Source organism: Oncorhynchus keta, chromosome 19, assembly GCF_023373465.1.
Source record: "Oncorhynchus keta strain PuntledgeMale-10-30-2019 chromosome 19, Oket_V2, whole genome shotgun sequence".
Taxonomy (NCBI): Eukaryota; Metazoa; Chordata; class Actinopteri; order Salmoniformes; family Salmonidae; genus Oncorhynchus; species Oncorhynchus keta.
In genome coordinates, this window is record NC_068439.1 from 77,746,204 (window position 1) to 77,774,043 (window position 27,840).

At 46.4% G+C, this 27,840-nt stretch overlaps 4 protein-coding genes and 1 long non-coding RNA gene across 19 annotated transcripts in view; 3 read left to right on the plus strand and 2 right to left on the minus strand.

The window, feature by feature from the left end:
- The first annotated feature begins 220 nt into the window (after positions 1-220).
- On the plus strand, positions 221-6,663 carry LOC118398884 (foot protein 1 variant 1-like). 9 transcript variants are annotated; one of them, XM_052471363.1, is made up of 5 exons: positions 221-354; positions 1,667-1,919; positions 5,469-5,610; positions 5,791-5,912; positions 6,131-6,663. In XM_052471363.1, the coding sequence occupies exons 3-5, from the start codon at positions 5,508-5,510 to the stop codon at positions 6,605-6,607; spliced, it is 702 nt and encodes a 233-aa protein (XP_052327323.1). In that variant the 5' UTR covers positions 221-354; positions 1,667-1,919; positions 5,469-5,507; the 3' UTR covers positions 6,608-6,663. The 9 variants fall into 9 exon arrangements, 6 of the variants coding, with proteins under 6 accessions (XP_052327323.1, XP_052327321.1, XP_052327320.1 ...); XM_052471361.1 differs by lacking the exon at positions 221-354 and adding an exon at positions 423-497; XM_052471360.1 differs by lacking the exon at positions 221-354 and adding an exon at positions 504-693.
- Positions 5,788-7,350, minus strand: LOC127909496 (uncharacterized). Its single transcript, XR_008071536.1, has 3 exons — positions 6,926-7,350; positions 6,652-6,713; positions 5,788-5,907 (listed from the first exon to the last, which is right to left on the minus strand). It is a non-coding gene; the product is annotated as an uncharacterized LOC127909496 (long non-coding RNA).
- Positions 7,351-7,493: 143 nt separating this feature from the next.
- Positions 7,494-15,714, plus strand: LOC118398882 (neuroendocrine protein 7B2-like). 4 transcript variants are annotated; one of them, XM_035794682.2, is made up of 6 exons: positions 7,494-7,615; positions 8,375-8,600; positions 10,506-10,655; positions 14,211-14,323; positions 14,644-14,697; positions 15,124-15,714. In XM_035794682.2, exons 2-6 carry the CDS (start codon positions 8,381-8,383, stop codon positions 15,226-15,228), a joined length of 642 nt encoding a protein of 213 aa, XP_035650575.1. In that variant the 5' UTR covers positions 7,494-7,615; positions 8,375-8,380; the 3' UTR covers positions 15,229-15,714. The 4 variants fall into 4 exon arrangements, with proteins under 4 accessions (XP_035650575.1, XP_035650572.1, XP_035650573.1 ...); XM_035794679.2 differs by having other exon boundaries at positions 7,540-7,690; XM_035794680.1 differs by having other exon boundaries at positions 7,601-7,730.
- An 89-nt stretch (positions 15,715-15,803) lies between these two features.
- Positions 15,804-17,361, plus strand: LOC118398883 (gremlin-1-like). Of its 2 annotated transcripts, none has more exons than XM_035794684.2 (2): positions 15,804-15,927; positions 16,133-17,361. In XM_035794684.2, the coding sequence occupies exon 2, from the start codon at positions 16,134-16,136 to the stop codon at positions 16,677-16,679; it is 546 nt and encodes a 181-aa protein (XP_035650577.1). In that variant the 5' UTR covers positions 15,804-15,927; position 16,133; the 3' UTR covers positions 16,680-17,361. The 2 variants fall into 2 exon arrangements, with proteins under 2 accessions (XP_035650577.1, XP_035650576.1); XM_035794683.2 differs by having other exon boundaries at positions 15,808-15,927; positions 16,128-17,361.
- Positions 17,362-18,789: 1,428 nt separating this feature from the next.
- LOC118397903 (formin-like) overlaps positions 18,790-27,840 on the minus strand; it is a 59,179-nt gene continuing 50,128 nt past the window's right edge. For 2 of the 3 annotated variants that reach the window (XM_052471357.1, XM_052471356.1), the window contains 4 exons: positions 23,199-23,250; positions 22,873-23,022; positions 21,803-21,884; positions 18,790-18,942 (listed from right to left, as the gene is read on the minus strand). In XM_052471357.1, coding sequence (XP_052327317.1) covers positions 18,895-18,942; positions 21,803-21,884; positions 22,873-23,022; positions 23,199-23,250 — 332 coding nt within the window. In that variant the 3' untranslated portion in view covers positions 18,790-18,894. Of the gene's footprint in view, positions 18,943-21,802; positions 21,885-22,872; positions 23,025-23,198; positions 23,251-27,840 lie in introns of those variants that run through there. The other variant, XM_052471358.1, reaches the window with a different exon arrangement.

The window sequence follows — 27,840 nt, forward strand, 5'->3', positions numbered from 1 at the left end:
TCCAACAGAATCTATTACATGAACTAAACGCTGCCCGTTTCTGCATAATTGAAGCAGGCAATGAGCCCCGTCGGGTCTTTTTAAAAATGGCGGGTGGGGAAGAGAAACTAATGCGTGATAATAAGGAGAGATGTTGTGTGGGAAAATTGCTTTTTTTCACTCGATCTGTCCAACTTAACACCTTATCGCCTCTAAAATGTAAATAAAACACTATAAAGAGTTTATACAATGTGTCATTACTTACCTATTTGAAGGTTTGTGTCGAATTTGAATCGGGTTTTTAGGGGGGTGCTAAAGTGATCTTAGAAGTGAACAGCGGTTTTGAGAATGATGATCGCATGCAAAAATGACTAGGTATTCCCCCTTACCCCCGTCACTGTCCATTACTTGTTTTTAAAGGATGATAGAAGTGCTACACCTGGTGGAGAGAGATTGTAAGACAGAAATAGTAGCTTTATGCGTGTTGTACGTTACGACACGTCTAGATGTAACGGAGGGTCAGTTTTTTAAAACTTTTCTCCAATGCTATAGAGCCATTGCCATGTCGGTCAACACTTGAATAGAAACCTAGTTCACACCCCCGATTTTGAAGTCAACACAGTCGCTACAGTCCCATTCGTTTTCTTTGTAGCCTCGTTTGAATGTCGCGGTTATGCACATTTGTACGGAATGGGGTGAGTTTACGCTACCTTGGTAAGAACACACAGGTTACAATTTAAGTATCTTTTTCAATAGACCTCCAATATATGTTTTTTATTTTTTATTTTAAGTAAGTGACAAATGATTCATATCCTTTTCAATGTGGATTCTTGTGAACAACTGCAACATGCTGGTACTGATGGCCTGTTCAGAAAAATCAGACTCTGTTGTTCGTCTGAGGATCGCAAGTGGTGTGAGTTAACCATAGGTTCTCTGGTGTTAAATGCATGGGTCATGGTAGCCCAAGATGTGCTCTTACAGAGTCCGTTACTCCTTAAGGTCCAAGGACCTCGTGTTATTTTCAGAGGTAGACTGGCTCTGGCAGCCTTAAACAGCCAAATATTCCATCTAAATGGGACTCGTTTCTCAATTGCGATACAATTCTAGAAATAAAGCCCTTTACTTTCATATCACATTTAAAAAAATAAAAGTGTATAATGTCTATTTTACATATTATTTTTTAAGCTGGCTATCCCAGTTGCAGGCAACAGTATTTTTCAGTGACACCATGTTTCCGGGCAGCCTTCTTCCATTATACCCAGGTGTGGGGAGCATGCAGGATAGCAAATTAACACAGACAGTCCCTCTTCCGTAAACGTGCTGTGTAACATGGCGATATGGCCGCGTGGAAACAGTAACCCTACGAAGTGGTATTTTTTTGTGTTTTGACAATTATTTCACACTTAAATGAAAGAGAAGGTCCTTATGATTCCACAACCGTACGGAAAGCAATAATTGGTGATGTTCAAACCGAGCGTCGGGGCTCCAAGTCAAATTTCAAATTACATTTTATTCGTCACATACACATTTAGCAGATGTTATTGCGGGTGTAGAGAAATGCTCTTAACAAAACGCTCCCATACAGAAGACTCATTCATTCAATGACTCTTGTGTAATGGAACTGAGTCATGGTGGTTGATCCACGGACCAACTCAAGCCTGTGTTGTCTGGTACATCTATTTCACAGGCTAAGCTGGACCACTGGGAAGCCTGCCTATCCACAGCTCTCCCTTGTGATGTGGCCAGCCTACTGAAGCTGTTCTGTCTGGAGCTTCCATAACCCCCCCTCCTAGACATCCACTCTGCCCTGCTAAAGGCCTAGTTACTGCTCACTGTGGAGTAGAGGACCTCAGGCCTCCCAGCTGCTGTCCTGCCTACTGCCTGACAAGAACTGTGCCTTCCTCACACTTTTTCCATTTCCTCTCAAAGGTCTCCTGCAGGTAATGTGTTCAGAGCAGTGCCAGGTAATGTGTTCAAAGTAGTGCCAGGTAATGTGTTCAGAGCAGTGCCAGGTAATGTGTTTAGAGCAGTGCCAGGCAATGTGTCCAGAGCAGTGCCAGGTAATGTGTTCAGAGCAGTGCCAGGTAATGTGTTCAGAGCAGTGCCAGGTAATGTGTTTAGAGCAGTGCCAGGTAATGTGTTTAGAGCAGTGCCAGGTAATGTGTTTAGAGCAGTGCCAGGTAATGTGTTCAGAGCAGTGCCAGGTAATGTGTTCAGAGCAGTGCCAGGTAATGTGTTCAGAGCAGTGCCAGGTAATGTGTTCAGAGCAGTGCCAGGTAATGTGTTCAGAGCAGTGCCAGGTAATGTGTTCAGAGCAGTGCCAGGTAATGTGTTCAGAGCAGTGCCAGGTAATGTGTTCAGAGCAGTGCCAGGTAATGTGTTCAGAGCAGTGCCAGGTAATGTGTTCAGAGCAGTGCCAGGTAATGTGTTCAGAGCAGTGCCAGGTAATGTGTTTAGAGCAGTGCCAGGTAATGTGTTCAGAGCAGTGCCAGGTAATGTGTTCAGAGCAGTGCCAGGTAATGTGTTTAGAGCAGTGCCAGGTAATGTGTTCAGAACAGTGCCAGGTAATGTGTTCAGAGCAGTGCCAGGTAATGTGTTCAGAGCAGTGCCAGGTAATGTGTTCAGAGCAGTGCCAGGTAATGTGTTTAGAACAGTGCCAGGTAATGTGTTTAGAGCAGTGCCAGGTAATGTGTTCAGAGCAGTGCCAGGTAATGTGTTTAGAACAGTGCCAGGTAATGTGTTCAGAGCAGTGCCAGGTAATGTGTTCAGAGCAGTGCCAGGTAATGTGTTCAGAGCAGTGCCAGGTAATGTGTTCAGAGCAGTGCCAGGTAATGTGTTCAGAGCAGTGCCAGGTAATGTGTTCAGAGCAGTGCCAGGTAATGTGTTCAGAGCAGTGCCAGGTAATGTGTTTAGAGCAGTGCCAGGTAATGTGTTCAGAGCAGTGCCAGGTAATGTGTTTAGAGCAGTGCCAGGTAATGTGTTCAGAGTAGTGCCAGGTAATGTGTTCAGAGCAGTGCCAGGTAATGTGTTCAGAGCAGTGCCAGGTAATGTGTTCAGAGCAGTGCCAGGTAATGTGTTCAGAGCAGTGCCAGGTAATGTGTTCAGAGTAGTGCCAGGTAATGTGTTCAGAGTAGTGCCAGGTAATGTGTTCAGAGCAGTGCCAGGTAATGTGTTCAGAGCAGTGCCAGGTAATGTGTCCAGAGCAGTGCCAGGTAATGTGTCCAGAGCAGTGCCAGGTAATGTGTTCAGAGTAGTGCCAGGTAATGTGTTCAGAGTAGTGCCAGGTAATGTGTTTAGAGCAGTGCCAGGTAATGTGTTTAGAGCAGTGCCAGGTAATGTGTTCAGAGCAGTGCCAGGTAATGTGTTCAGAGCAGTGCCAGGTAATGTGTTCAGAGCAGTGCCAGGTAATGTGTTTAGAGCAGTGCCAGGTAATGTGTTTAGAGCAGTGCCAGGTAATGTGTTCAGAGCAGTGCCAGGTAATGTGTTCAGAGCAGTGCCAGGTAATGTGTTCAGAGCAGTGCCAGGTAATGTGTTCAGAGCAGTGCCAGGTAATGTGTTTAGAGCAGTGCCAGGTAATGTGTTCAGAGCAGTGCCAGGTAATGTGTTCAGAGCAGTGCCAGGTAATGTGTTCAGAGCAGTGCCAGGTAATGTGTTCAGAGCAGTGCCAGGCAATGTGTTCAGAGCAGTGCCAGGCAATGTGTTCAGAGCAGTGCCAGGTAATGTGTTCAGAGCAGTGCCAGGTAATGTGTTCAGAGCAGTGCCAGGTAATGTGTTCAGAGTAGTGCCAGGTAATGTGTTTAGAGCAGTGCCAGGTAATGTGTTCAGAGCAGTGCCAGGTAATGTGTTTAGAGCAGTGCCAGGTAATGTGTTTAGAGCAGTGCCAGGTAATGTGTTTAGAGCAGTGCCAGGTAATGTGTTTAGAGCAGTGCCAGGTAATGTGTTTAGAGCAGTGCCAGGTAATGTGTTTAGAGCAGTGCCAGGTAATGTGTTCAGAGCAGTGCCAGGTAATGTGTTTAGAGCAGTGCCAGGTAATGTGTTTAGAGCAGTGCCAGGTAATGTGTTCAGAGCAGTGCCAGGTAATGTGTTCAGAGCAGTGCCAGGTAATGTGTTTAGAGCAGTGCCAGGTAATGTGTTTAGAGCAGTGCCAGGTAATGTGTTTAGAGCAGTGCCAGGTAATGTGTTCAGAGCAGTGCCAGGTAATGTGTTTAGAGCAGTGCCAGGTAATGTGTTTAGAGCAGTGCCAGGTAATGTGTTTAGAGCAGTGCCAGGTAATGTGTTTAGAGCAGTGCCAGGTAATGTGTTCAGAGCAGTGCCAGGTAATGTGTTCAGAGCAGTGCCAGGTAATGTGTTCAGAGCAGTGCCAGGTAATGTGTTTAGAGCAGTGCCAGGTAATGTGTTTAGAGCAGTGCCAGGTAATGTGTTTAGAGCAGTGCCAGGTAATGTGTTTAGAACAGTGCCAGGTAATGTGTTTAGAGCAGTGCCAGGTAATGTGTTTAGAGCAGTGCCAGGTAATGTGTTTAGAGCAGTGCCAGGTAATGTGTTCAGAGCAGTGCCAGGTAATGTGTTCAGAGCAGTGCCAGGTAATGTGTTTAGAGCAGTGCCAGGTAATGTGTTTAGAGCAGTGCCAGGTAATGTGTTTAGAGCAGTGCCAGGTAATGTGTTCAGAGCAGTGCCAGGTAATGTGTTTAGAGCAGTGCCAGGTAATGTGTTCAGAGCAGTGCCAGGTAATGTGTACAGAGCAGTGCCAGGTAATGTGTTTAGAGCAGTGCCAGGTAATGTGTTTAGAACAGTGCCAGGTAATGTGTTTAGAACAGTGCCAGGTAATGTGTACAGAGCAGTGCCAGGTAATGTGTTAAGAGCAGTGCCAGGCAATGTGTCCAGAGCAGTGCCAGGTAATGTGTACAGAGCAGTGCCAGGTAATGTGTCCAGAGCAGTGCCAGGTAATGTGTACAGAGCAGTGCCAGGTAATGTGTTCAGAGCAGTGCCAGGTAATGTGTTTAGAGCAGTGCCAGGTAATGTGTTTAGAGCAGTGCCAGGTAGTGTGTTTAGAACAGTGCCAGGTAATGTGTTCAGAGCAGTGCCAGGTAATGTGTTTAGAACAGTGCCAGGTAATGTGTTCAGAGCAGTGCCAGGTAATGTGTTTAGAACAGTGCCAGGTAATGTGTTCAGAGCAGTGCCAGGTAATGTGTTCAGAGCAGTGCCAGGTAATGTGTTTAGAGCAGTGCCTGGTAATGTGTTTAGAGCAGTGCCTGTGACATTAAGGCCCTGACCTCTTTGAAGAGGCTGTAGTATACTTACATACTGGGAGCTATGTTACCATTCTATTTTGGAACTCATGTTCTGTGCTGTGACATATATTTAAATGCGTTTCCCAGATTGAGATGCGTATAATTTTGCAGATGCTTTGATCCAAAATGTCTTGCTGTACTGTACAGTTCCTGCAAAGGTCATGTAATTGTTTCCTCTCTGCCTTTCTTTCCTTTTCTCAGGTGTGCTGAGAACAGTGACTAGTAACCTGGCTGTGGTCTATGCCCCGAGCCACAGCCTGCTTCGCCAGGTCAGGCTCAACACATCCAGTCCCTCATCCCTGTTGGCCAGGTCAGGCTCCAGTCCCTCATCCCTGTTGGCCAGGTCAGGCTCCACCCCAGTGATGACAGAGCTGCAGAGTACAAGGCAAAAATGTATTATTTTATGCTATTCTCTTTCCTACAAAGCAAAGGAAAACAGAGCAAGGTTGGGTCCTGCCCCACTTATGATAGGTGGAACCATGAACTCTTAACCGTTTTGGCTCTCTTTCTTTACTTCTCTCAGAATGGATTCGTAGAAACGTTGGGTGTTTTTCAGCCAAAAGGCTGAGTGACGTGTCCGCCTGTCTCCTGGTCTGGGGAAAGCTGTACCGAACCCCCCTGGAAGAGCAGGAAGCTGTACCTAACCCCCCTGGAAGAGTAGGAAGCTGTACCGAACCCCCTGGAAGAGCAGGAAGCTGTGTTTTCACCGAACCCCTGGAAGAGCAGGAAGCTGTACCGAACCCCCTGGAAGAGCAGGAAGCTGTACCGAACCCCCCTGGAAGAGCAGGAAGCTGTACCGAACCCCCCTGGAAGAGCAGGAAGCTGTACCGAACCCCCCTGGAAGAGCAGGAAGCTGTACCGAACCCCCTGGAAGAGTAGGAAGCTGTACCGAACCCCCCTGGAAGAGCAGGAAGCTGTACCGAACCCCCCTGGAAGAGCAGGAAGCTGTACCGAACCCCCCTGGAAGAGAAGGAAGCTGTACCGAACCCCCCTGGAAGAGCAGGAAGCTGTACCGAACCCCCCTGGAAGAGCAGAAAGCTGTACCGAACCCCCCTGGAAGAGCGGAAAGCTGTACCGAACCCCCCTGGAATAGCGGGAAGCTGTACCGAACCCCCCTGGAAGAGCGGGAAGCTGTACCGAACCCCCTGGAAGAGCGGGAAGCTGTACCGAACCCCCCTGGAATAGCGGGAAGCTGTACCGAACCCCCCTGGAAGAGCGGAAAGCTGTACCGAACCCCCCTGGAAGAGCGGGAAGCTGTACCGAACCCCCCTGGAATAGCGGGAAGCTGTACTGAACACCCCTGGAATAGCGGGAAGCTGTACCGAACCCCCCTGGAATAGCGGGAAGCTGTACCGAACCCCCCTGGAAGAGCGGGAAGCTGTACCGAACCCCCCTGGAAGAGCAGGAAGCTGTACCGAACCCCCCTGGAAGAGCAGGAAGCTGTACCTAACCCCCCTGGAAGAGCAGGAAGCTGTACCGAACCCCCCTGGAAGAGAAGGAAGCTGTACCGAACCCCCCTGGAAGAGCAGGAAGCTGTACCGAACCCCCTGGAAGAGCAGAAAGCTGTACCTAACCCCTGGAGGAGAAGGAAGCTGTACCGAACCCCCTGGAAGAGCAGAAAGCTGTACCTAACCCCCTGGAGGAGAAGGAAGCTGTACCGAACCCCCCTGGAAGAGCAGGAAGCTGTACCGAACCCCCCTGGAAGAGAAGGAAGCTGTACCGAACCCCCCTGGAAGAGCAGGAAGCTGTACCGAACCCCCCTGGAAGAGCAGGAAGCTGTACCGAACCCCCCTGGAAGAGCAGGAAGCTGTACCTAACCCCCCTGGAAGAGCAGGAAGCTGTACCGAACCCCCCTGGAAGAGCAGGAAGCTGTACCGAACCCTCCTAGAAGAGCAGGAGACGTACTGCTCTGGATAGAGTTCTATTCATCACATGTAATGGTCCATGTGGCAGTTGTCATGGTTTTTATGATTTTTGCATTGAAGATAAAACATGGGGGGTTTATCAATGTCATATTTTATTATAAAGACATTCTGTTATGTCTTTGGAGCCTTTTTGACTGCATATTTAATTTATTTTCCCTTTACATATTCCCTGTAGCCCACCTGTCCAATATGTCTGTAAAACAAAATGTTTTAATAAATAGGCCTTTTAAAATTATTTTTCTTTGGAATCAAATTTATGAAAATTGACGACTATTTTAGCCACAGTTTAGGCTATTGCATGTTTGTCTACAAATTTATAAAGAACACGAACACGCCACCCTGATGCAATAAATGATCGACATCGTTTAAAGACATCCACGGAGAAGCCAGGGATTGTTTTTGTGCCTGACAGGAGCCAATAAGGTAATGATCCGTGGAGCGAGGATTGCATCCTCCGTCAGCGTCACAAGCTCTTTCTCACCGCATCCAGGATACACCGTAAGGAAAACGATACATCGTGAAGTCAGATAAATATCGTGTAGGCCTTTTCGATATGTGTAACAGTAGCCAATGAGATTGAAAATATTGCATCTGTTGAATGTCGTTTATTGGTATATCCTGAATGTGTATGACTGTTGCGGCCTCTGTAGCATATTTGCCCGATGGCGCACATTTTTGTTTTCACAGAAAAGATGCAAACGCACGTATGCCTTAATTCCAGATATAGGTTATTTTGATTTGAATGGCTAATTAGGATTACGCGTGCAACATTTTTGCAATGTATTGGGCTATAGTACAGGTATTTATGTTCTAGACGTGATTTACAAATAAAACACTTACGCGTACCTGCGTAATAATGGATTTATCAGGATGGTTCTAGGTTAAGCCAATGTCTACATTTAATTTGGTTATCCGCAGTATTTGGACATACAGCGATTCCTATGGCCGAATGGTGTGTGACGTTATTATCTTACAGGGGGAAGGAACAACAACGGTGTCTATTTGCACCTGCCTTCTGTTAGTCAACTGTTTACATGTGGGTTAATGATTATTATTATTAATGATGGTTTCTGTCAGGTGGACATCCTTCTGAAATATAATTAGAATTACGTTGCATTTTCTACTAAATACATGATTGATAAGCAACGTTATATATATATTTTTTTCTTCTCCCTATTGCAGACAGAGATGGGTTCGACGGTCAGGTTGAGTAGAACCGTGTTGGGCGTTCTGGTGTGCATGGCGGGGCTGGCATCCGCCCGGAGCCCCCGCACGGCAGACCAAGTATCTGAGGCCGATATTCAACGCCTCCTACACGGCGCCATGGAGCAGCTGGGCATCGCTCGTCACAGGATCGAGTACCCCGCTCACCAGGCCACCAACATCGTGGGTCCCCAGAGTATCCAAGGTGGGGTCCATGATCTGAGTTAAAGGAGTTGTCTGTTTTAGTCATAGTGCTGTAGTAGTTGGCTTGACCTAAAGTATATTTCAGGCTTGTTAATCTTCAATTATTTTTGTTGTCAATGAAGCAAAAAAGTACAGTAACTGTATTGTATTTGACAACTTGTTTAGTAATCAAACACTATACCTATAAAACAGTATGACGTGTAAGACCACAAGCCTAGTCTGTGTGTATCTGGGGTGTGTCATGATTTGGCACATGGGTTATGTCTAAGAAATATACTCTCCACTCTATTGCAGGCAATTTTCCATTGTGAAATTAAATTACATCTGTTTTGAAATGTTCCCTACCAGTAATTACACCACAGAGCTGTCTTGTGTCCAGTTCATAGCCTTGGATAAATCACTCAGCGACATCCCATATGTTCAAAAGTAGTGCACTTCATAGGGAATATGGTTATGGGCCCTGGTCAAAAGTAGTGCACTTCATAGGGAATAGGGTTATGGGCCCTGGTCAAAAGTAGTGCACTTTAGGGAATAGGGTTATGGGCCCTGGTCAAAAGTAGTGCACTTTAGGGAATAGGGTTATGGGCCCTGGTCAAAAGTAGTGCACTTTAGGGAATAGGGTTATGGGCCCTGGTCAAAAGTAGTGCACTTTAGGGAATAGGGTTATGGGCCCTGGTCAAAAGTAGTGCACTTCATAGGGAATAGGGTCATGGGCCCTGGTCAAAAGTAGTGCACTTCATAGGGAATAGGGTTCCATTTTGTACATGGCCATAATGGACTTTAATAACAGGTCTACATCGATGTGGACCCACAAGTAAGCTATTTTATATTATACCAAAGCTCCTGCCAAATGTTCGAGAGTATTGAGGGGATATATTCTGTGGGAGAGAGGGCATGCATCTCGGAGCGAGGAAAATGTTTTGCCAATGGTTATAGTTCCCAGTGCCATTGTGGATCTCACATTTACATTTCAGGCCTTGGGTTTCTGTACTTGGGATTGTGTTTGGAGATGGGACATGTAAAGTATTCAGACTCCTTGACTTTCTCCACATTTTGCAACTTTACAGCCTTATTCTAAAATTGATTAAATATTATTTTTCCCTCATCAGTCTACACACTACCCCATAATGACAAAGTGAAAACAGGCTTTTCAATTTTTTTTTACAAAGGTATTCAGACCCTTTGCTATGAGACTTGAAATTGAGCTCAGCTGCATTCTGTTCCCATTGATCAGCCTTGATGTTTATACAACTTGATTGGAGTCCACCTGTTGTAAATTCGATTGGTCAAGAAATGGGCTCCCGAGTGGCGCAGCAGTCTAAGGCGCTACAGTCACCACAGACACCCAGGTTAGATTCCAGGCTATATCACAACCGGCCGTGATTGGGAGTCCTATTGGCGCACAATTGGCCAAACGTCATCCATGATTGGCCGGTGTAGGCCGTCATTGTAAATGAGAATTTGTTCTTAACTAGTTCATCTAGTTTAATAAAAGTTACATAAAATTAAGAAAGTGAAGGCACACACCGTAGAGCTCCGAGACAGGGTACTTAAAGAATGCACTCTACACAAATAACATATCTAGGCTTAGTATTGTATTCTGATGTAGATTTCAATTTTGCGCTAATCAAATTGTTAAAGCAGCAGTCTTGGATCTTAATAAGCACAACAAATTTATATCATATCATATGAATTGGCTGACGTCGTACACAATTGGATGAAATGCTACACAAAAAAACTGGGGATCTGTTTTGGCTCGTGAGCACCACTATCAAAACTACTGGCTGAAATTCAACAAGTTCTGGAGCATCACTATAAAATGTAAGAATGGTAGTTAACATGCCCTGTCTGTCTCTGTCATGACTAAAAAATATATATTCTTGTCATGTTCTGTTTCCTCCACTAGGCGGAGCCCATGAGGGGCTGCAGCACCTGGGTCCCTATGGAAACATCCCCAACATCGTAGCTGAGCTGACAGGGGACAACATCCCCAAATACTTCAGTGAGGACCATGGTTACCCCAACCCTTCCAACCCATGTCCACTAGGAAAGACGGGTAAACAAATAGCTATATTTCTGTTTGACAAGGATTTCTCCTTTAGGCTTGGTGCCTAACTTTTAGGACCGTTACAGTCTTGCAAGACCACAAGACAGACAGTTTGTTTGTTTTGTAAAGTATACTTCGTGTTTTTTCGTCAATCATTAAAGTATGCATTCACACCACGCTGCGCTTTGGTCTCCTCACTACGGCGATCGTGACAGAATAACCCACCTACAATGGACCAAGCAGCGTGGTAACGGCCAGCAGCAGCAGCGGCAAAGAACGCAGGACTCCTGGACTTGGGAGGAGATTCTAGACGGCGAAGGACCCTGGGCGCAGCCAGGGGAATATCGCCGTCCCAAAGCAGAGCTGGAGGCAGCGAAAGCAAAGAGGCGCCGGGATGAGGAGGCAGTGCGGCTGGAAGCCCGAGAGGCAGCCCCAAAACAATTATTGGTGGGGGCACAGGGAGAGTGTGGCAGAGTCAGGAGTCAGACCTGAGACAACTCCCCCTGCTTACCGTAAGGAGCCAAGGATGGAACCAGAGCCGGTCAGGGTGGAATTGGAGGTGAGCGAAGCAGAGACAGTTAATGGGGAGATTGGAGGAGAGAGTTATGAGGGAGGTGCTGTGTTGGTGCTTGAGGCACGACATCCATCCGACGGAGCATGTCGGGTATTTGATGTCACCTGGGTCAGCCCTCCATACTCGTCCTGAGGTGCGTGCTAGCCGTCTGGTGAAGACTGTGCCAGCCCCACGCACCAGGCCTCCTGGGCGCCTCCCTAGCCCTGCACGTCCTGTGCCAGCTCGGTGTTACAGTTCTCCGAGCCGTGCTTACCGTGGCAGGCGTTGTACTGGTCAGGCACCGTGTTTTGCGGTGGAGCGTTTGCTTAGCCCGGTGCGCTACATCCCAGCTCCCCGCATCTGCCGGGCTAGGGTGAGGATCCAGCCAGGGCGGATGGTGCCAGCCCTGCTCTCAAGATCTCCAGTGTGCCTTCTCGGTCCGGTCTATCCGGTGCCATCTCCACGCACCAGCCCTCCGGTAGCAGCCCCCCGCACCAGGCTTCCTGTATGTCTCCAAAGCCCAGTGCTCCCCGTTTCTCCTCCCAGCACTCGCCCTGAGGTGCATGTCCATCGGCCCAGTACCACCAGTGCCGGCACCACGCACCAGGCCTACAGTGCGCCTCATCTGGCCAGAGTCTCCGGTCTGTCCCGAGCCGCCAGAGTCTCCGGTCTGTCCCGAGCCGCCAGAGTCTCCGGTCTGTCCCGAGCCGCCAGAGTCTCCGGTCTGTCCCGAGCCGCCAGAGTCTCCGGTCTGTCCCGAGCCGCCAGAGTCTCCGGTCTGTCCCGAGCCGCCAGAGTCTCCGGTCTGTCCCGAGCCGCCAGAGTCTCCGGTCTGTCCCGAGCCGCCAGAGTCTCCGGTCTGTCCCGAGCCGCCAGAGTCTCCGGTCTGTCCCGAGCCGCCAGAGTCTCCGGTCTGTCCCGAGCCGCCAGAGTCTCCGGTCTGTCCCGAGCCGCCAGAGTCTCCGGTCTGTCCCGAGCCGCCAGAGTCTCCGGTCTGTCCCGAGCCGCCAGAGTCTCCGGTCTGTCCCGAGCTCGCCAGAGTCTCCGGTCTGTCCCGAGAGTCTCCGGTCTGTCCCGCCAGAGTCTCCGGTCTGTCCCGAGCCGCCAGAGTCTCCGGTCTGTCCCGAGCCGCCAGAGTCTCCGGTCTGTCCCGAGCCGCCAGAGTCTCCGGTCTGTCCCGAGCCGCCAGAGTCTCCGGTCTGTCCCGAGCCGCCAGAGTCTCCGGTCTGTCCCGAGCCGCCAGAGTCTCCGGGGTCTGGTCTGTCCCGAGCCGCCAGAGTCTCCGGTCTGTCCCGAGCCGCCAGAGTCTCCGGTCTGTCCCGAGCCGCCAGAGTCTCCGGTCTGTCCCGAGCCGCCAGAGTCTCCGGTCTGTCCCGAGCCGCCAGAGTCTCCGGTCTGTCTCCGGTCTGTCCCGAGCCGAGAGTCTCCGCCAGAGTCTCCGGTCTGTCCCGAGCCGCCAGAGTCTCCGGTCTGTCCCGAGCCGCCAGAGTCTCCGGTCTGTCCCGAGCCGCCAGAGTCTCCGGTCTGTCCCGAGCCGCCAGAGTCTCCGGTCTGTCCCGAGCCGCCAGAGTCTCCGGTCTGTCCCGAGCCGCCAGAGTCTCCGGTCTGTCCCGAGCCGCCAGAGTCTCCGGTCTGTCCCGAGCCGCCAGAGTCTCCGGTCTGTCCCGAGCCGCCAGAGTCTCCGGTCTGTCCCGAGCCGCCAGAGTCTCCTGGTCTGTCCCCGAGCCGCCAGAGTCTCCGGTCTGTCCCCGAGCCGCCAGAGTCTCCGGTCTGTCCCGAGCCGCCAGAGTCTCCGGTCTGTCCCGAGCCGCCAGAGTCTCCGGTCTGTCCCGCCAGCCGCCCCGAGAGTCTCCGGTCTGTCCCGAGCCGCCAGAGTCTCCGGTCTGTCCCGAGCCGCCAGAGTCTCCGGTCTGTCCCGAGCCGCCAGAGTCTCCGGTCTGTCCCGAGCCGCCAGAGTCTCCGGCCTGTCCCGAGCCGCCAGAGTCTCCGGCCTGTCCCGAGCCGCCAGAGTCTCCGGCCTGTCCCGAGCCGCCAGAGTCTCCGGCCTGTCCCGAGCCGCCAGAGTCTCCGGCCTGTCCCGAGCCGCCAGAGTCTCCGGCCTGTCCCGAGCCGCCAGAGTCTCCGGCCTGTCCCGAGCCGCCAGAGTCTCCGGCCTGTCCCGAGCCGCCAGAGTCTCCGCCAGAGTCTCCGGCCTGTCCCGGTCTGTCCCGAGCCGCCAGAGTCTCCGGCCTGTCCCGAGCCGCCAGAGTCTCCGGCCTGTCTAAAGCTGTCCTTTAGTCCGGAGCTGCCCTTTAGTCCGGAGCTGCCCTTTAGTCCGGAGCTGCCCCTCAGTCCAGAGCTGCCAGAGCTACTAAAGACCATTGTAAAAGTGTTTCTATCAATTATTTGGTGAGGTGAATATATATACAGTATATATAAAAAAGGATGACTTTATCCATGTTTTACAATTAAATAAATAATTGAAATTCACTGAGGAGGATGGTCCTCCTCTGAAGAGCCTCCACTGCTGCAGAATAATCTAGGGTTTGCCTTGTCTATGTACTTTTCTCATTTGGGAAAAAAAATCCATTCTCCTCCGTAGCACCAGAAACCGATGAGTTGTCGAGGCGATGTCAGTTTTGTTAGTGTCCCGCCCTCTAACCACGTTCCATCAGGATAGTCGTGCGTGTCCTTCACGGAGGAGTTTTGATATCTGCCACACCACCTTTGAATCAGCTGTTTTAAAGAAAATCACACCCACGTTTAAAAGGAATAAGTAGCATGTTTTTATCTATAAAATGTCTTGAACAACTAACTTCATTTGTTTTTGACTTTAGACAGTTCTTTTTTGGATCCTACCCCTGTAAAAGCAATTTGCCTGACGACGTGAGTGGAGGAGTCCATTTTTGTCCACATTCCGTCTCCTCAACGCCTCCCCTCGTTTTTTTTTTAAAGCGAGAGCGGATGCAGGAGTTGCACAGATCCAATGTTGAAAAATCTTGACCATGTCCTCTCTTTGCTTGTTACTGTAGCTGCAGATGGTTGTCTGGAGAATGTCCCAGACACAGCAGAGTTCAGCAGAGAGTTCCAGAACCATCAGCACTTGTTCGACCCAGAACATGACTACCCTGCTCTGGCCAAGTGGGTGAGTGACTAGGGCAACTTGGTAAAATTGCCTTCAGAGTGTACAGGCAACTTCACCCTCCTCCACTAGGCTCGAGTGGTTACAACAAAGCTGTGCCCCTTGTACCATTGAATAAGTCCCATCTCCTTACCCTCTTCTAGGAAATGTTTTTCTGCTTGTATTAACTGACACCACACCCCATCTGTGGACACTAGACACCACGGAAGGGTCTCTGTTCCCTGAAAAGGCTAAAGCTATGTGTTTATGATTACAGAAAATAAAATCATGTGCTGTAAAACAATAGAAACATTCTTTGTCACTAACTTACTTTGTCATTTCAGAACAAGGAACTGTTGTACCAAAAACTGAAGGGAGGACCCAAAAGAAGACAAAGGGTTATAACTGCTTGTTTTGTTATTGTTTGTTTAAGCTTTTGTATAAATAAACTAACCCTAACCCTAACCCCCTAACCCTAACCCTAACCTAAACCCTAACCCTAAACTAACCCTAACCCTAACCCAAACCCAACCCTAACCCTAACCCTCACCTAACCCTAACCCTAAACTAACCCTAACCCTAACCCTGTTATGCCCTGAAGGGGATAATGCCCTTTTAAACTCACATTTCTGGATTAAGTTGCATGTTGACCGACCAATGTCAATTTTGAATCCAGACGACATTCTTTCATTTCTCCGTCGATGATCACAAACGCCTCTGGAACACCTATAGCTATAGACATATTTACCGACAAGAATGTCATAAGATTTGATTTTAAATCCCAACAACAACGCAATGTCGTGTTTGCTCCCTTTTCATTCCAGAGTGTCAATAACCCCTATCTGACGGGTCAGAAGCTGGACAACGTTGTAGCCAAGAAGTCTGTTCCCCACTACCCAGAAGAGGAGGACTATAGAACATCCACCTGAAACCCACCCCGCGTTGTTCTAACGTTACTAACCCCACCATGTCACATCACTAAAACTAAAGTATATTCAAAATGACATCACAAAAGTATTGGGAGTGTTCTCTAAGTATTACTTTTAATCACCATTACATTTCGTTGAACTTACGTAGCCTACTAACAACGTTACATGCAGTAATAGCGGTATATTGATATGTACAACTTGTGTAAAAAAAAATCATTTAAAAAAAGGTATTATACTCTGCTATTTTCAGTTCTCAATCATTCATTGATCTATCAAAAGTATTGATACTCCGTTTATTTGTGTGCCTGTGATGTATGATTCATCCTGTGAAGCTGAATTTTCTGTTTTTATCAAACAAATATGCTGTTGATGTTTTTGATCTGGTTTTGCTTATTTTTTTGTGTGGCTCAAGCCTTAATTAAGTCTCTTGCTGTTTTATTTCTGATCATTTTCTGTTCATTTAAAATAAAATGATTTACTCTGCAAGTTTCCCAGGTTTGAGCCATTTTTACGTAGGATCTATCAGGGCGTTGGAGTGGGCGGATACATCCCTCTACTGTACTTAAATCTGAGACAGTACAGCTAGACAGCAGTTTGTTTTGCCTCTTCCAAGAAGAGATCACACAGGGATAATTCTATTTAAGCAATATCTTAATCCCGCAGGGAATCTTTCTGTCGTGTCGTTTGTGTAGGACACGGGTGAGCCAATCTAGCTATTTATCGTTTTCGCTCTACCAATTACGATGTTGAAATTATTCTATTAGTTTTAACTGTACGCTATAACCACTTGTAAATGTATTTGGTTTGACATTACTGCATAAACCTTGCTAAAATTTATGCGTAATTTGTTCTGTTGATTTCCTTGACGGCTTGAGTTGTAATTATTTAATATTCCATAGATCAGGATGAAGACGTCAGTCTTTGCCTCGGCCATGGTGTTGGGACTACTCTTCTGTCCGCAAAGGAGCGCAGGGGTAGGTGGCTACCAGGGTTCCTTTCAGCACCCATACAAATACAACTCCAGTCCCAACCAGTCTGAGCGCTCACCGCAGCAGCCACCACAGAACGGATTTGTCTCCCGCCAAATGGGGCCAGTAACTGCCAACGACGAGGTTCTAGAATCCAGCCAAGAAGCCTTACACGTCACGGAGCGCCGGTACCTCAAACTGGACTGGTGCAAAACGCAGCCGCTGAAACAGACGATCCACGAGGAAGGATGCCTCAGCCGCACTATAATCAACCGTTTCTGTTACGGGCAGTGTAACTCCTTCTACATCCCCCGACACATATACGAAGATGACGGGGCTTTCCAATCGTGTTCCACCTGTAAACCGAAAACATTCACAACTGTCACCTATACCCTCATATGTCCCGGCCAGTCACCCAGCTCCCGAAAGAAACGCGTCCAGCGCGTAAAGACGTGCCGCTGCGCTTCCATAGACCTGGATTAGGCCTAGTTAAAACCATAGGTGGACACAGTCTCTGTTGGTTTGCTTTCCACGGGAATAATTAAAAGGTACCGACCAATGCATACAATTAAATGTGCTTCCATTGCAAAAACCGAATATGCATGAGGGAGAGAATATCCCATCTTAATCCGAAAAGGGGAGATCAAAAGACAACGAAACCAAGGGATGGAACTGTTCAAAACCATTCCAAAACCCTAAACTGGTAGCTATGCCAACCCCAACAGACTCCCCAGTGTAATGTATGGGACTATAATGACTGGTTTGGCATAATTGACTGGTTTGGCACATTGTAAATGGTTTATGGCTTCGAGCGTAATGTTTTTTTAATGATATTGTTGGTTTGCGCCTAATACAAATAACAGTATTACTGTGGATACCAGAAGGTTTGCGCATGTTTGCCATTTAAAATAAGGCGAAAAAGCCACAGTGTAAGAATTTGACAGACTATTTTTGTAAACCGTTGAGAGCATATATTGTTTCCACTGTGTGGAATATGAGTTGGTGAATGCGTTCACCCTCCAGAGCGCGAGACGAGTGTGGTGTTCATGAATATTGGCTTTTCTTTTCAAACTTTGCCCCTGTTAGACGTCACTTAATGTACTTGTTATTGTATTAATCATGTATATAAAGTGGTTGCTGAATAAACTCATGATTGTACACCTTATTGAACTAGTTCGTGTTGTTGGGGTTGTAACAACAGACTGATTGCAAGATAAAGAACATCAATTATATATATATATAAATATGATTGACAGTGGAAATGTAACATTATAAACTTAAATGTATTATAAAACAAACAAAACTTCTGATATTTAATATCAGAAAACAGACAACTGAATAGCAAATCTATATTTCATAGAAAGTTTACCATACAATCTAGATACATTGTTTTATTAATTTGTCCAGTTATTAAATCAGCTATTAGCCTTTTTTTTATAAATATGTTTTTTTTAACAGGGCAGTGCTAGGATGAGGTGCAGAATCAAAAAAAATCAAAATGAACATAAATATTTATCATCCTATTGCCAGTATCCCGTTGAATGTATCTGCAACTTTGTGACCTCTGAACCCATTGTAAAAGGGGTTTCCTCAGGTGTCCAGCGAGGGCAGGGTCAATGGGCATCCAGGACAGTACAGTGTTCCAGGCTTAGTCCATAACAGGGTGGGCAGGATCAGAGACTAGTATGATCCTGATCACCCCCCTGTGTGGGTGGTGACGGGAGGTGGGAGGAGTCCCCAGTCCTGTGTGGGTGGCTAAGGGGTGGTGACGGGAGGTGGGAGGAGTCCCCAGTCCTGTGTGGGTGGCTAAGGGGCGGTGACGGGAGAAGGTGGGAGGAGTCCCCAGTCCTGTGTGGGTGGCTAAGGGGCGGTGACGGGAGAAGGTGGGAGGAGTCGCCAGTCGTGTGTGGGTGGCTAAGGGGCGGTGACGGAGGAGTCCCCAGTCCTGTGTGGGTGGCTAAGGGGCGGGGGCGGTGATGGGAGAGGTGGGAGGAGTCCCCAGTCCTGTGTTGGTGGCTGGGGCGGTGTCGGGAGAAGGTGGGAGGAGTCCCCAGTCCTGTGTGGGTGGCTAAGGGGTGGTGACGGGAGGTGGGAGGAGTCCCCAGTCCTGTGTGGGTGGCTAGGGTGGGAGGAGTCCCCAGTCCTGTGTGGGTGGCTAAGGGGTGGTGACGGGAGAAGTCCCCAGTGGGAGGGCGGTGAGTCCCCAGTCCTGTGTGGGTGGCTAAGGGGCGGTGACGGGGGAGGTGGGAGGAGTCCCCAGTCCTGTGTGGGTGGCTAAGGTGGGAGGAGTCCCCAGTCCTGTGTGGGTGGCTAAGGGGCGGTGACGGGAGAAGGTGGGAGGAGTCCCCAGTCCTGTGTGGGTGGCTAAGGGGCGGTGACGGGGGAGAAGGTGGGAGGAGTCCCCAGTCCTGTGTGGGTGGCTAAGGGGCGGTGACGGGAGAAGGTGGGAGGAGTCCCCAGTCCTGTGTGGGTGGCTAAGGGGCGGTGACGGGAGAAGGTGGGAGGAGTCCCCAGTCCTGTGTGGGTGGCTAAGGGGCGGTGACGGGAGAAGGTGGGAGGAGTCCCCAGTCCTGTGTGGGTGGCTAAGGGGCGGTGACGGGAGAAGGTGGGAGGAGTCCCCAGTCCCCTCACAAATCAACCCATTACTCTTCTCATTAATGTCTTCTCTTCTCTGTCCTGTTCTTCTCTGTTCTGTCTCTCAGCTTGTGGCCACCATGTTGGCTTCTTTCTGGCGCAGTCTCTCTTTCTGTCAGGGCAGGGAAAAGGGGTTATTGTTTTTCATTAGGGACAGGAAGCAAATGGTCTCCACATACTGTACTGTACTGGCTTTTAAGTAAGCCTTGTCCAACTAAGTCATTAAGTAAGCCTTGTCCAACTAAGTCATTAAGCCTTGTCTTAAGTCTTTAAGCTTGTCAGGGCAGGGTCCAAAAGGGGTTATTGTTTTCATTAGGGACCTTGTCCAAGCAAATGAGCCTTGTCCAATTAAGTCATTAAGTAAGCCTTGTCCAACTAAGTACTTGTCCACTTAAGTAAGCCTGTCAACTAAGTCTTTAAGTAAGCCTTGTCCAACTAAGTCATTAAGTAAGCCTTGTCCAACTAAGTCATTAAGTAAGCCTTGTCCAACTAAGTCATTAAGTAAGCCTTGTCCAACTAAGTCATTAAGTAAGCCTTGTCCAACTAAGTCATTAAGTAAGCCTTGTCCAACTAAGTCATTAAGTAAGCCTTGTCCAACTAAGTCATTAAGTAAGCCTTGTCCAACTAAGTCATTAAGTAAGCCCCACTTTTGAGGCCCAGTGGAAGTTATTATGCATGGAACAGTAATTCAATTATTCAATCAAACCCAGGTTCCTGAGATAGATCAAAAAATATTATTGCCCTGTTTTGCCTGAATCCCAAAATCTATAAAATGGATTATGCTTATAACTTAGCCCGGAAAATCTGGTTAGCGTGATAGATGATTGATCATGATCCTATCTATCATACTGTGCAGTGCAATGGTGTTGCTTTAAACCCATAGAATTACATAACTGTAATATATCACTATATACACTGAGTGTACAAAACACCTGTTAAATCCACTTCGGTGAAGGTGAGGAGACAGGTTAGAGGTTAGAGATGTTTAAGCCTTGAGACAATTGAGACAAGGATTGTGTATGTGTGCCATTCAGAGGGTAAATGGGCAAATGTCTTTGAACAGGGTATGGTGGTAGGTGCCAGGGTTTGTGTCAAGAGCTGCAACACTCAACAGTTTCCTGTGTGTATCAAGAAGGGTCCACCACCCGAAGGACATCCAGCCAACTTGACACAACTGTGGGAAGCATTGGAGTCAACATGGGTCAGCATCCCTGTGGAACGCTTTCAACACCTTGTTGCCCCGACGAATTGACGGGCTTTGGAGGGGGCGGGTACATCCCTCCACTGTAGGGATGTACCCTACTGCCCCGACGAATTGAGGCTGTTCTGATGGCAAAACTCAAAATAGGAAGGTGTTCCTAATGTTTTGTCCACTCAGTGTATATCTCTCTATTCTCTCACCAGACTGTTAAGTTATCTTTATACCACAGCATTGTTGAACCGTCGTTTCTGATTGGCTTGAAGGGCATCTTTTTTTTTTTTTGACCCCTTTTTCTACCCAATTTCGTGGTATCCAATTGTTTTTCAGTAACCACTATCTTGTCTCATCGCTACAACTCCCGTACAGGCTCGGGAGAGACGCAATATATCATGCGTCCTCCGATACACAACCAAGCCGCACTGCTTCTTAACACAGCGCCATCCAACCCGGAAGCCAGCTGCACCAATGTGTGGGAGGAAACACCGTGCACTTGGCAACCAGGCGCGCACTGCGCCCGGCCCGCCACAGGAGTCGCTGGTGCACGATGAGACAAGGACATCACTACGGGCCAAGCCCTACCTAACCCAGAACCTGGGCTAGGCCAATTGTGCGTCACCCCACAGACCTCCCGGTCACGGCCGGTTACGACAGAACCTGGGCGCGAACCCAGAGTCTCTGATGGCACAGCTGGCAGCACCCTTAACCACTGCGCCACCCGGGAGGCCCTTGAAGGGCATCTTTGAGTGTGCATTATTTCTCTTTATAAACTGGGTGGTTCGAGCCCTTATGCTGATTGGCTGACAGCCGTGGTGTATCAGACCATATATCACGGGTATGATAAAACATTTATTTTTACTGCTCTAATTACGTTGGTAACGAGTTTATAATAACAATAAGGCACCTCAGGGACTTGTGGTATATGGCCAACATACCACGGCTAAGGGCTGTATCCAGGCACTCTGCATAGCGTCGTGTCTAAGAACAGCACTTAGCCGTGGTATATTGGCCATAATGTTTATCTTGCCTATGCCGCTCTGCCATATATTTATATGTATACATTCTTATTCCATTCCTTTACTTAGATTTGTGTGTATAAGGTAGTTGTTGTGGAATTGTTAGATATTGCTGCACTGTCGGAACTAGAAGCACAAGAATTTCGCTACACTCGCATTAACATCTGCTAACCATGAGTATGTGACAAATAACATTTTATTAGAGTTTCCACACCACCTCATGCTTTAATGCTTAAGTAATGCACTGCAATAACCATGAAATTCATTCTAACATGTTTTCTGTTTGAGTTGAGTGGTAATGTTTCCCTGAGACTCACCACACTGTGGTGGTTAATCAGATGTGATGGATAGTCGATAGTGGTGCTCAGAGCTCTATACTGTATGCAGGGGCCCAGCTTTCACTGGGGACGGGGGGAACATGACGAGAGAGAGAGCGAGAGAGAACGAGAGAGCGAGAGAGAACGAGAGAGCGAGAGAGAACGAGCGAGTGAGAGAGAGCGAGCGAGAGAGAAAGAGCGAGAGGGAGCGAACGAAAATGGCATTTTTGTTCCCCCCCCCAGTTGTATCATTGGAATGTGATACAAGACGAGGCAACAGTGTGCTTTAGGACCACGTGGACGCCTCAGAGAGGTTGGAGAGGCTGTTTGGATTATTTATCAAACTAGATAAAAAAAATCTATGTCCCTCCCCACTTCTAAAACCAAAGTTGCACCCCCTGACTATATGTCTATCTTAAGATTGAGTCTTGTTGTTCTCACCAGACTGTTAGGGTTGATCTTCCTAGTTTCCACCTTCTTGTCTGCTGTAATCTTCTTCACCGACAGCTGAGCCTCTTTCAGTCTGGGAGAAAGAGGGAAGGATGGGGAAAAGAGCAGGTTCACATCAGTCTCACAGTGAGAGTGTTGACCTAGGACCAGCCCCCCCAGGAGACAAGTTCACATCAGTTTCATAGTGAGAGTGCTGACCTAGGACCAGCCCCCCCATCCATGTAATCTTAGGCACTGTGATCAGAATTTATCCTAAATCAGAACTCTGAGACACTTGATACGTACGTCCCCCCCTCCAGGAGACAAGTTCACATCAGCCTCGGACCCAGTAACATACAGGAGATTCAACCGATGTTCTAGATAGAACAATGTTTTCCACAAGATCACAATCTTCAGACAGACAGACAGTCTCAGTCAGTCAGTCTGGTCCCGTGTAGCTCAGTTGGAAGAGCATGACGGTTGCAACTCCAGGGTTGTGGATTTGATTCCCACTGAGGGTCGGGTATGATAAGTCGCTCTGGGTAAGACCGGAAGTGTCTTTGTTGGATGTAGCAGATGGGTGATGGCGGCCATCTTAGATAGCCATCTTCCTTATTTAGTCAATTCTCATGGGGATATAGTTATATAAGCAAATAATACACGGTCAAATCCAAGTAATATATATTGTATATGTCAATTAGATGTTTTTATCCACTGAAGTGAATACATAAGTTTTCAGTATGTGTAAGTGATCCCTGTGGGAATTAAATTACTCCAGTCTTGGAGCTACAGTAGTTCACTGTGTTTGTAGCCGTAACTGACCAGGGTTTTGAACCCGGGTCTTCTGCACGCCACAAGACTGAGCCTGGGGAGCTAACGCAAGTCATCAGTTCTCTGGCAAGGTTACATCACACAAGGGTGGTTCCAAATGACCTCTTTTGCACGCACGCACACACACACACACACACACACACACACACACACACACACACACACACACACACACACACACACACACACACACACACACACACACACACACACACACACACACACACACACACACACACACACACACACACCTCTCTTTGGAGATATTCTTGTTCTCTCTCCTCCACCTGGTCATGAAGTCGGTACAGAACTCAAACCACAGCATGAAGAAGTGACCTGTCGCCACCTCGGTCTCTCCTGTCTTGGGCTTCAGCCCTAAGAACGTCACCAGCTCATGGAAGCTGAGGAACGGAGATAAGGGAAGATGGTGTTAGAACCTCTGGTCCAGTGAATCTCTCGTATAATAATTGAATTACTGTCGACGGCAGTATCGCCCTGTGGAGCTCTTCAATGAAACTTATTTTGTCATACTACAAAGGCTATGTAGAAGTGGAACGAGAGAGGAGTGTTTTCAAACCTTTTTTGTGCAAACATCAACTGGGCATGCACGTCATCATGTTCTTTATGCGCTGCAAATGAAATATACACAATTGTATAACATTTAAATGAACTACATACACTGGCATGCAAAGCCAAGCACTGAGAAGGTACTGTACTGTACAATGGTCTTGACAATTGCAAGTTAAATGGAGCCAGACAACCTGTATCTTCTTAAAAACACATTTTACAAGCAATTCTCCCACAAAGGGGCTGTTTTGCTGCCTTAATTGTAACAAAGCCTATCCTTCAGTGTTTCTGTAACGGTCTATGATTCTATTTCAATAAAAAGACTTAGAGCCATGCAGAACAGAACTCTCTCTCTCTCTCTCTCTCTCTCTCTCTCTGTCTCTCTAGCTCTCTCTCACTCTCTCTCTAGCTCTCTCTCTCTCTCTCTCTCGCTCTCTCTCTAGCTCTCTCTCGCTCTCTCTCTAGCTCTCTCTCACTCTCTCTCTCGCTCTCTCTAGCTCTCTCTCTCTCTCTCTCTCTCTCTCTCTCTCTCTCTCTCTCTCTCTCTCTCTCTCTAGCTCTCTCTCTCGCTCTCTAGCTCTCTCTCTCTCTCTCTCTCTCTCTCTCTCTCTCTCTCTAGCTCTCTCTCTCTCTAGCTCTCTCTCTCTCTCTCTCTCTCTCTCTCTCTCTCTCTCTCTCTCGCTCTTCTCTCGCTCTCTCTCTCTCTCTCTCGCTCTCTCTCTCTCTCTCTCTCTCTCTCTCTCTCTCTCTCTGTCTCTCTGTCTCTCTGTCTCTCTCTCTCTCTCTCTCTCTCTCTCTCTCTCTCTCTCTCTCTCTGTCTCTCTGTCTCTCTGTCTCTCTGTCTCTCTCGCTCTCGCTCTCGCTCTCGCTCTCGCTCTCGCTCTCTCTCTCTCTCTCTCTCTCTCTCTCTCTCGCTCTCTCTCGCTCTCTCGCTCTCTCTCTCGCTCTCTCTCTCTCTCTCTCTCTCTCTCTCTCTCGCTCTCTCTCTCTCTCGCTCTCTCTCTCTCTCTGAACAGTTTCTCCCACTGAACGTTCTCCCTATCTGTCTCTCTCCAGAGTCACAGTACACACTGCCTGATCCCTATCTGTGTCTAGCCTCTGAACTTCACCGTAAGCTGTCTATCTCCCCCTCAGACCCATATCAAGCCTCTAAAAAAGACAGATAAGAAATTCGCCATGGCAACAGGATGTATGCTTCCTTATCTGAGAGCTAGAGACAATTGAATAATTATGATAGGAGCAACGTGAGGAGGGAGGGAGAAAGAGGGATAGAGAGCAAAAGAGAGAGGGAGCGATATATATATATACACTACTACTACTACCAACTACTACTAACTACTGTTGTTATGTCACTATACTACTACTAACTACTACTACTACTACTAACTACTACTAACTACTGTTGTTGTGTCACTATACTACTAACTACTCTTGTTATGTCACTATACTACTACTAACTACTACTACTACTAACTACTACTAACTACTGTTGTTGTGTCACTATACTACTAACTACTCTTGTTATGTCACTATACTACTACTAACTACTACTACTACTAACTACTACTAACTACTGTTGTTGTGTCACTATACTACTAACTACTGTTGTTATGTCACTATACTACTAACTACTGTTGTTATGTCACTATACTACTAACTACTACTACTGACTACTAACTACTGTTGCTGTGTCACTATACTACTAACTACTGTTGTTATGTCACTATACTACTAACTACTGTTGCTGTGTCACTATACTACTAACTACTGTTGTTATGTCACTATACTACTAACTACTGTTGTTATGTCACTATACTACTAACTACTACTACTGACTACTAACTACTGTTGCTGTGTCACTATACTACTAACTACTGTTGTTATGTCACTATACTACTAACTACTGTTGCTGTGTCACTATACTACTAACTGCTGTTGTTATGTCACTATACTACTAACTACTACTACTGACTACTAACTACTGTTGCTGTTTCACTATACTACTAACTACAGGTGTTATGTCACTATACTACTAACTACTACTACTGACTACTAACTACTACTAACTACTGTTCCTGTGTCACTATACTACTGACTACTAACTACTGTTGCTGTTTCACTATACTACTAACTACAGGTGTTATGTCACTATACTACTAACTACTACTACTGACTACTAACTACTACTAACTACTGTTGTTGTGTCACTATACTACTAACTACTGTTGTTATGTCACTTTACTACTACTAACTACTACTACTACTAACTACTACTAACTACTGTTGTTGTGTCACTATACTACTAACTACTGTTGTTATGTCACTATACTACTACTAACTACTACTACTACTAAATACTACTAACTACTGTTGTTGTGTCACTATACTACTAACTACTGTTGTTATGTCACTATACTACTAACTACTACTACTGACTACTAACTACTGTTGCTGTGTCACTATACTACTAACTGCTGTTGTTATGTCACTATACTACTAACTACTGTTGCTGTGTCACTATACTACTAACTACAGTTGTTTTGTCACTATACTACTAACTACTGTTGTTATGTCACTATACTACTAACTACTGTTGTTGTGTCACTATACTACTAACTACTGTTGCTGTGTCACTATACTACTGACTACTACAAACTAATGTTGTCGTGTCGCTATACTATTAACTACTGTTGCTGTGTCACTATACTACTAACTGCTGTTGTTATGTCACTATACTACTAACTACTGTTGTTGTGCCACTATACTACTAACTACTGTTGTTATGTCACTATACTACTAACTACTGTTGTTATGTCACTATACTACTAACTACTGTTGTTGTGCCACTATACTACTAACTACTGTTGTTATGTCACTATACTACTAACTACTGTTGTTATGTCACTATACTACTAACTACTCTTGTTATGTCACTATACTACTACTAACTACTACTACTACTAAATACTACTAACTACTGTTGTTGTGTCACTATACTACTAACTACTGTTGTTATGTCACTATACTACTAACTACTACTACTGACTACTAACTACTGTTGCTGTACTACTCACTATACTACTACTAACTACTACACTATACTACTACTAACTACTGTTGTTGTGTCACTACTACTACTACTAACTACTACTAACTACTGTTGTTGTGTCATTATGTAACACTCTTGTTATGTCACTACTAACTACTACTAAATACTACTAACTACTGTTGTTATGTCACTATACTACTAACTACTGCTGTTGTCACTATACTAACTAACTACTGACTACTGTTGCTGTGTCACTATACTACTAACTAACTACTGTTGTTGTGTCACTATACTACTAACTACTGTTGTTATGTCACTATACTACTAACTACTACTACTGACTACTAACTACTGTTGCTGTGTCACTATACTACTAACTACTCTTGTTATGTCACTATACTACTAACTACTACTACTGACTACTAACTACTGTTGCTGTGTCACTATACTACTAACTACTGTTGTTGTGTCACTATACTACTAACTACTGTTGTTATGTCACTATACTACTAACTACTGTTGCTGTGTCACTATACTACTAACTACTGTTGTTATGTCACTATACTATTAACTACTGTTGCTGTGTCACTATACTACTGACTACTACTAACTGATGTTGTCGTGTCGCTATACTACTAACTACAGTTGTTGTGTCACTATACTACTAACGACTGTTGTTATGTCACTATACTATTAACTACTGTTGCTGTGTCACTATACTACTAACTGCTGTTGTTATGTCACTATACTACTAACTACTGTTGCTGTGTCACTATACTACTAACTACTGTTGTTATGTCACTATACTACTAACTACTGTTGTTGTGCCACTATACTACTAACTACTTTTGTTATGTCACTATACTACTAACTACTACTACTAACTACTAACTACTGTTGCTGTTTCACTATACTACTAACTACTGTTGTTATGTCACTATACTACTAACTACTGTTGTTGTGTCACTATACTACTAACTACTGTTGTTATGTCACTATACTACTAACTACTGTTGTTGTGTCACTATACTACTAACTACTGTTGTTATGTCACTATACTACTAACTACTGTTGTTATGTCACTATACTACTAACTACTGTTGTTATGTCACTATACTACTAACTACTGTTGTTGTTTCACTATACTACTGCTAACTACTACTAACTACTGTTGTTATGTCACTATACTACTACTAACTACTACTACTACTAACTACCGTTGTTGTGTCACTATACTACTAACTACTGTTGTTGTTTCACTATACTACTAACTAACGTTGTTATGACACTATACTACTAACTACTACTACTGACTACTAACTACTGTTGTTATGTCACTATACCACTAACTACTACTACTGACTACAAACTACTACTAACTACTACTACTGACTACTAACTACTACTACTAACTACTGTTGTTATGTCACTATACTACTAACTACTACTACTGACTACTAACTACTGTTGTTATGTCACTATACTACTAACTACTGTTGTTGTGCCACTACTGACTACTAACTACTGTTGTTGTTTCACTATACTACTAACTACTGTTGTTGTGTCACTATACTACTAACTACTGTTGCTGTTTCACTATACT

Coding starts and splice junctions, on each gene's coding strand:
- LOC118398884 (XM_052471363.1), top strand. CDS start 5,508: ATGCCCCGAGCCACAGCCTGCTTCGCCAGGTCAGGCTCAACACATCCA. Junction 5,611..5,790: donor CCCTCATCCCTGTTGGCCAG/GTCAGGCTCCAC, acceptor TACTTCTCTCAG/AATGGATTCGTAGAAACGTT. Junction 5,913..6,130: donor AGCAGGAAGCTGTACCTAAC/CCCCCTGGAAGA, acceptor AGCTGTACCGAA/CCCCCTGGAAGAGTAGGAAG.
- LOC118398882 (XM_035794679.2), top strand. CDS start 7,619: ATGATCCGTGGAGCGAGGATTGCATCCTCCGTCAGCGTCACAAGCTCT. Junction 7,691..8,374: donor CACCGCATCCAGGATACACC/GTAAGGAAAACG, acceptor TCCCTATTGCAG/ACAGAGATGGGTTCGACGGT. Junction 10,656..14,210: donor ATGTCCACTAGGAAAGACGG/GTAAACAAATAG, acceptor TTGTTACTGTAG/CTGCAGATGGTTGTCTGGAG.
- LOC118398883 (XM_035794684.2), top strand. CDS start 16,134: ATGAAGACGTCAGTCTTTGCCTCGGCCATGGTGTTGGGACTACTCTTC.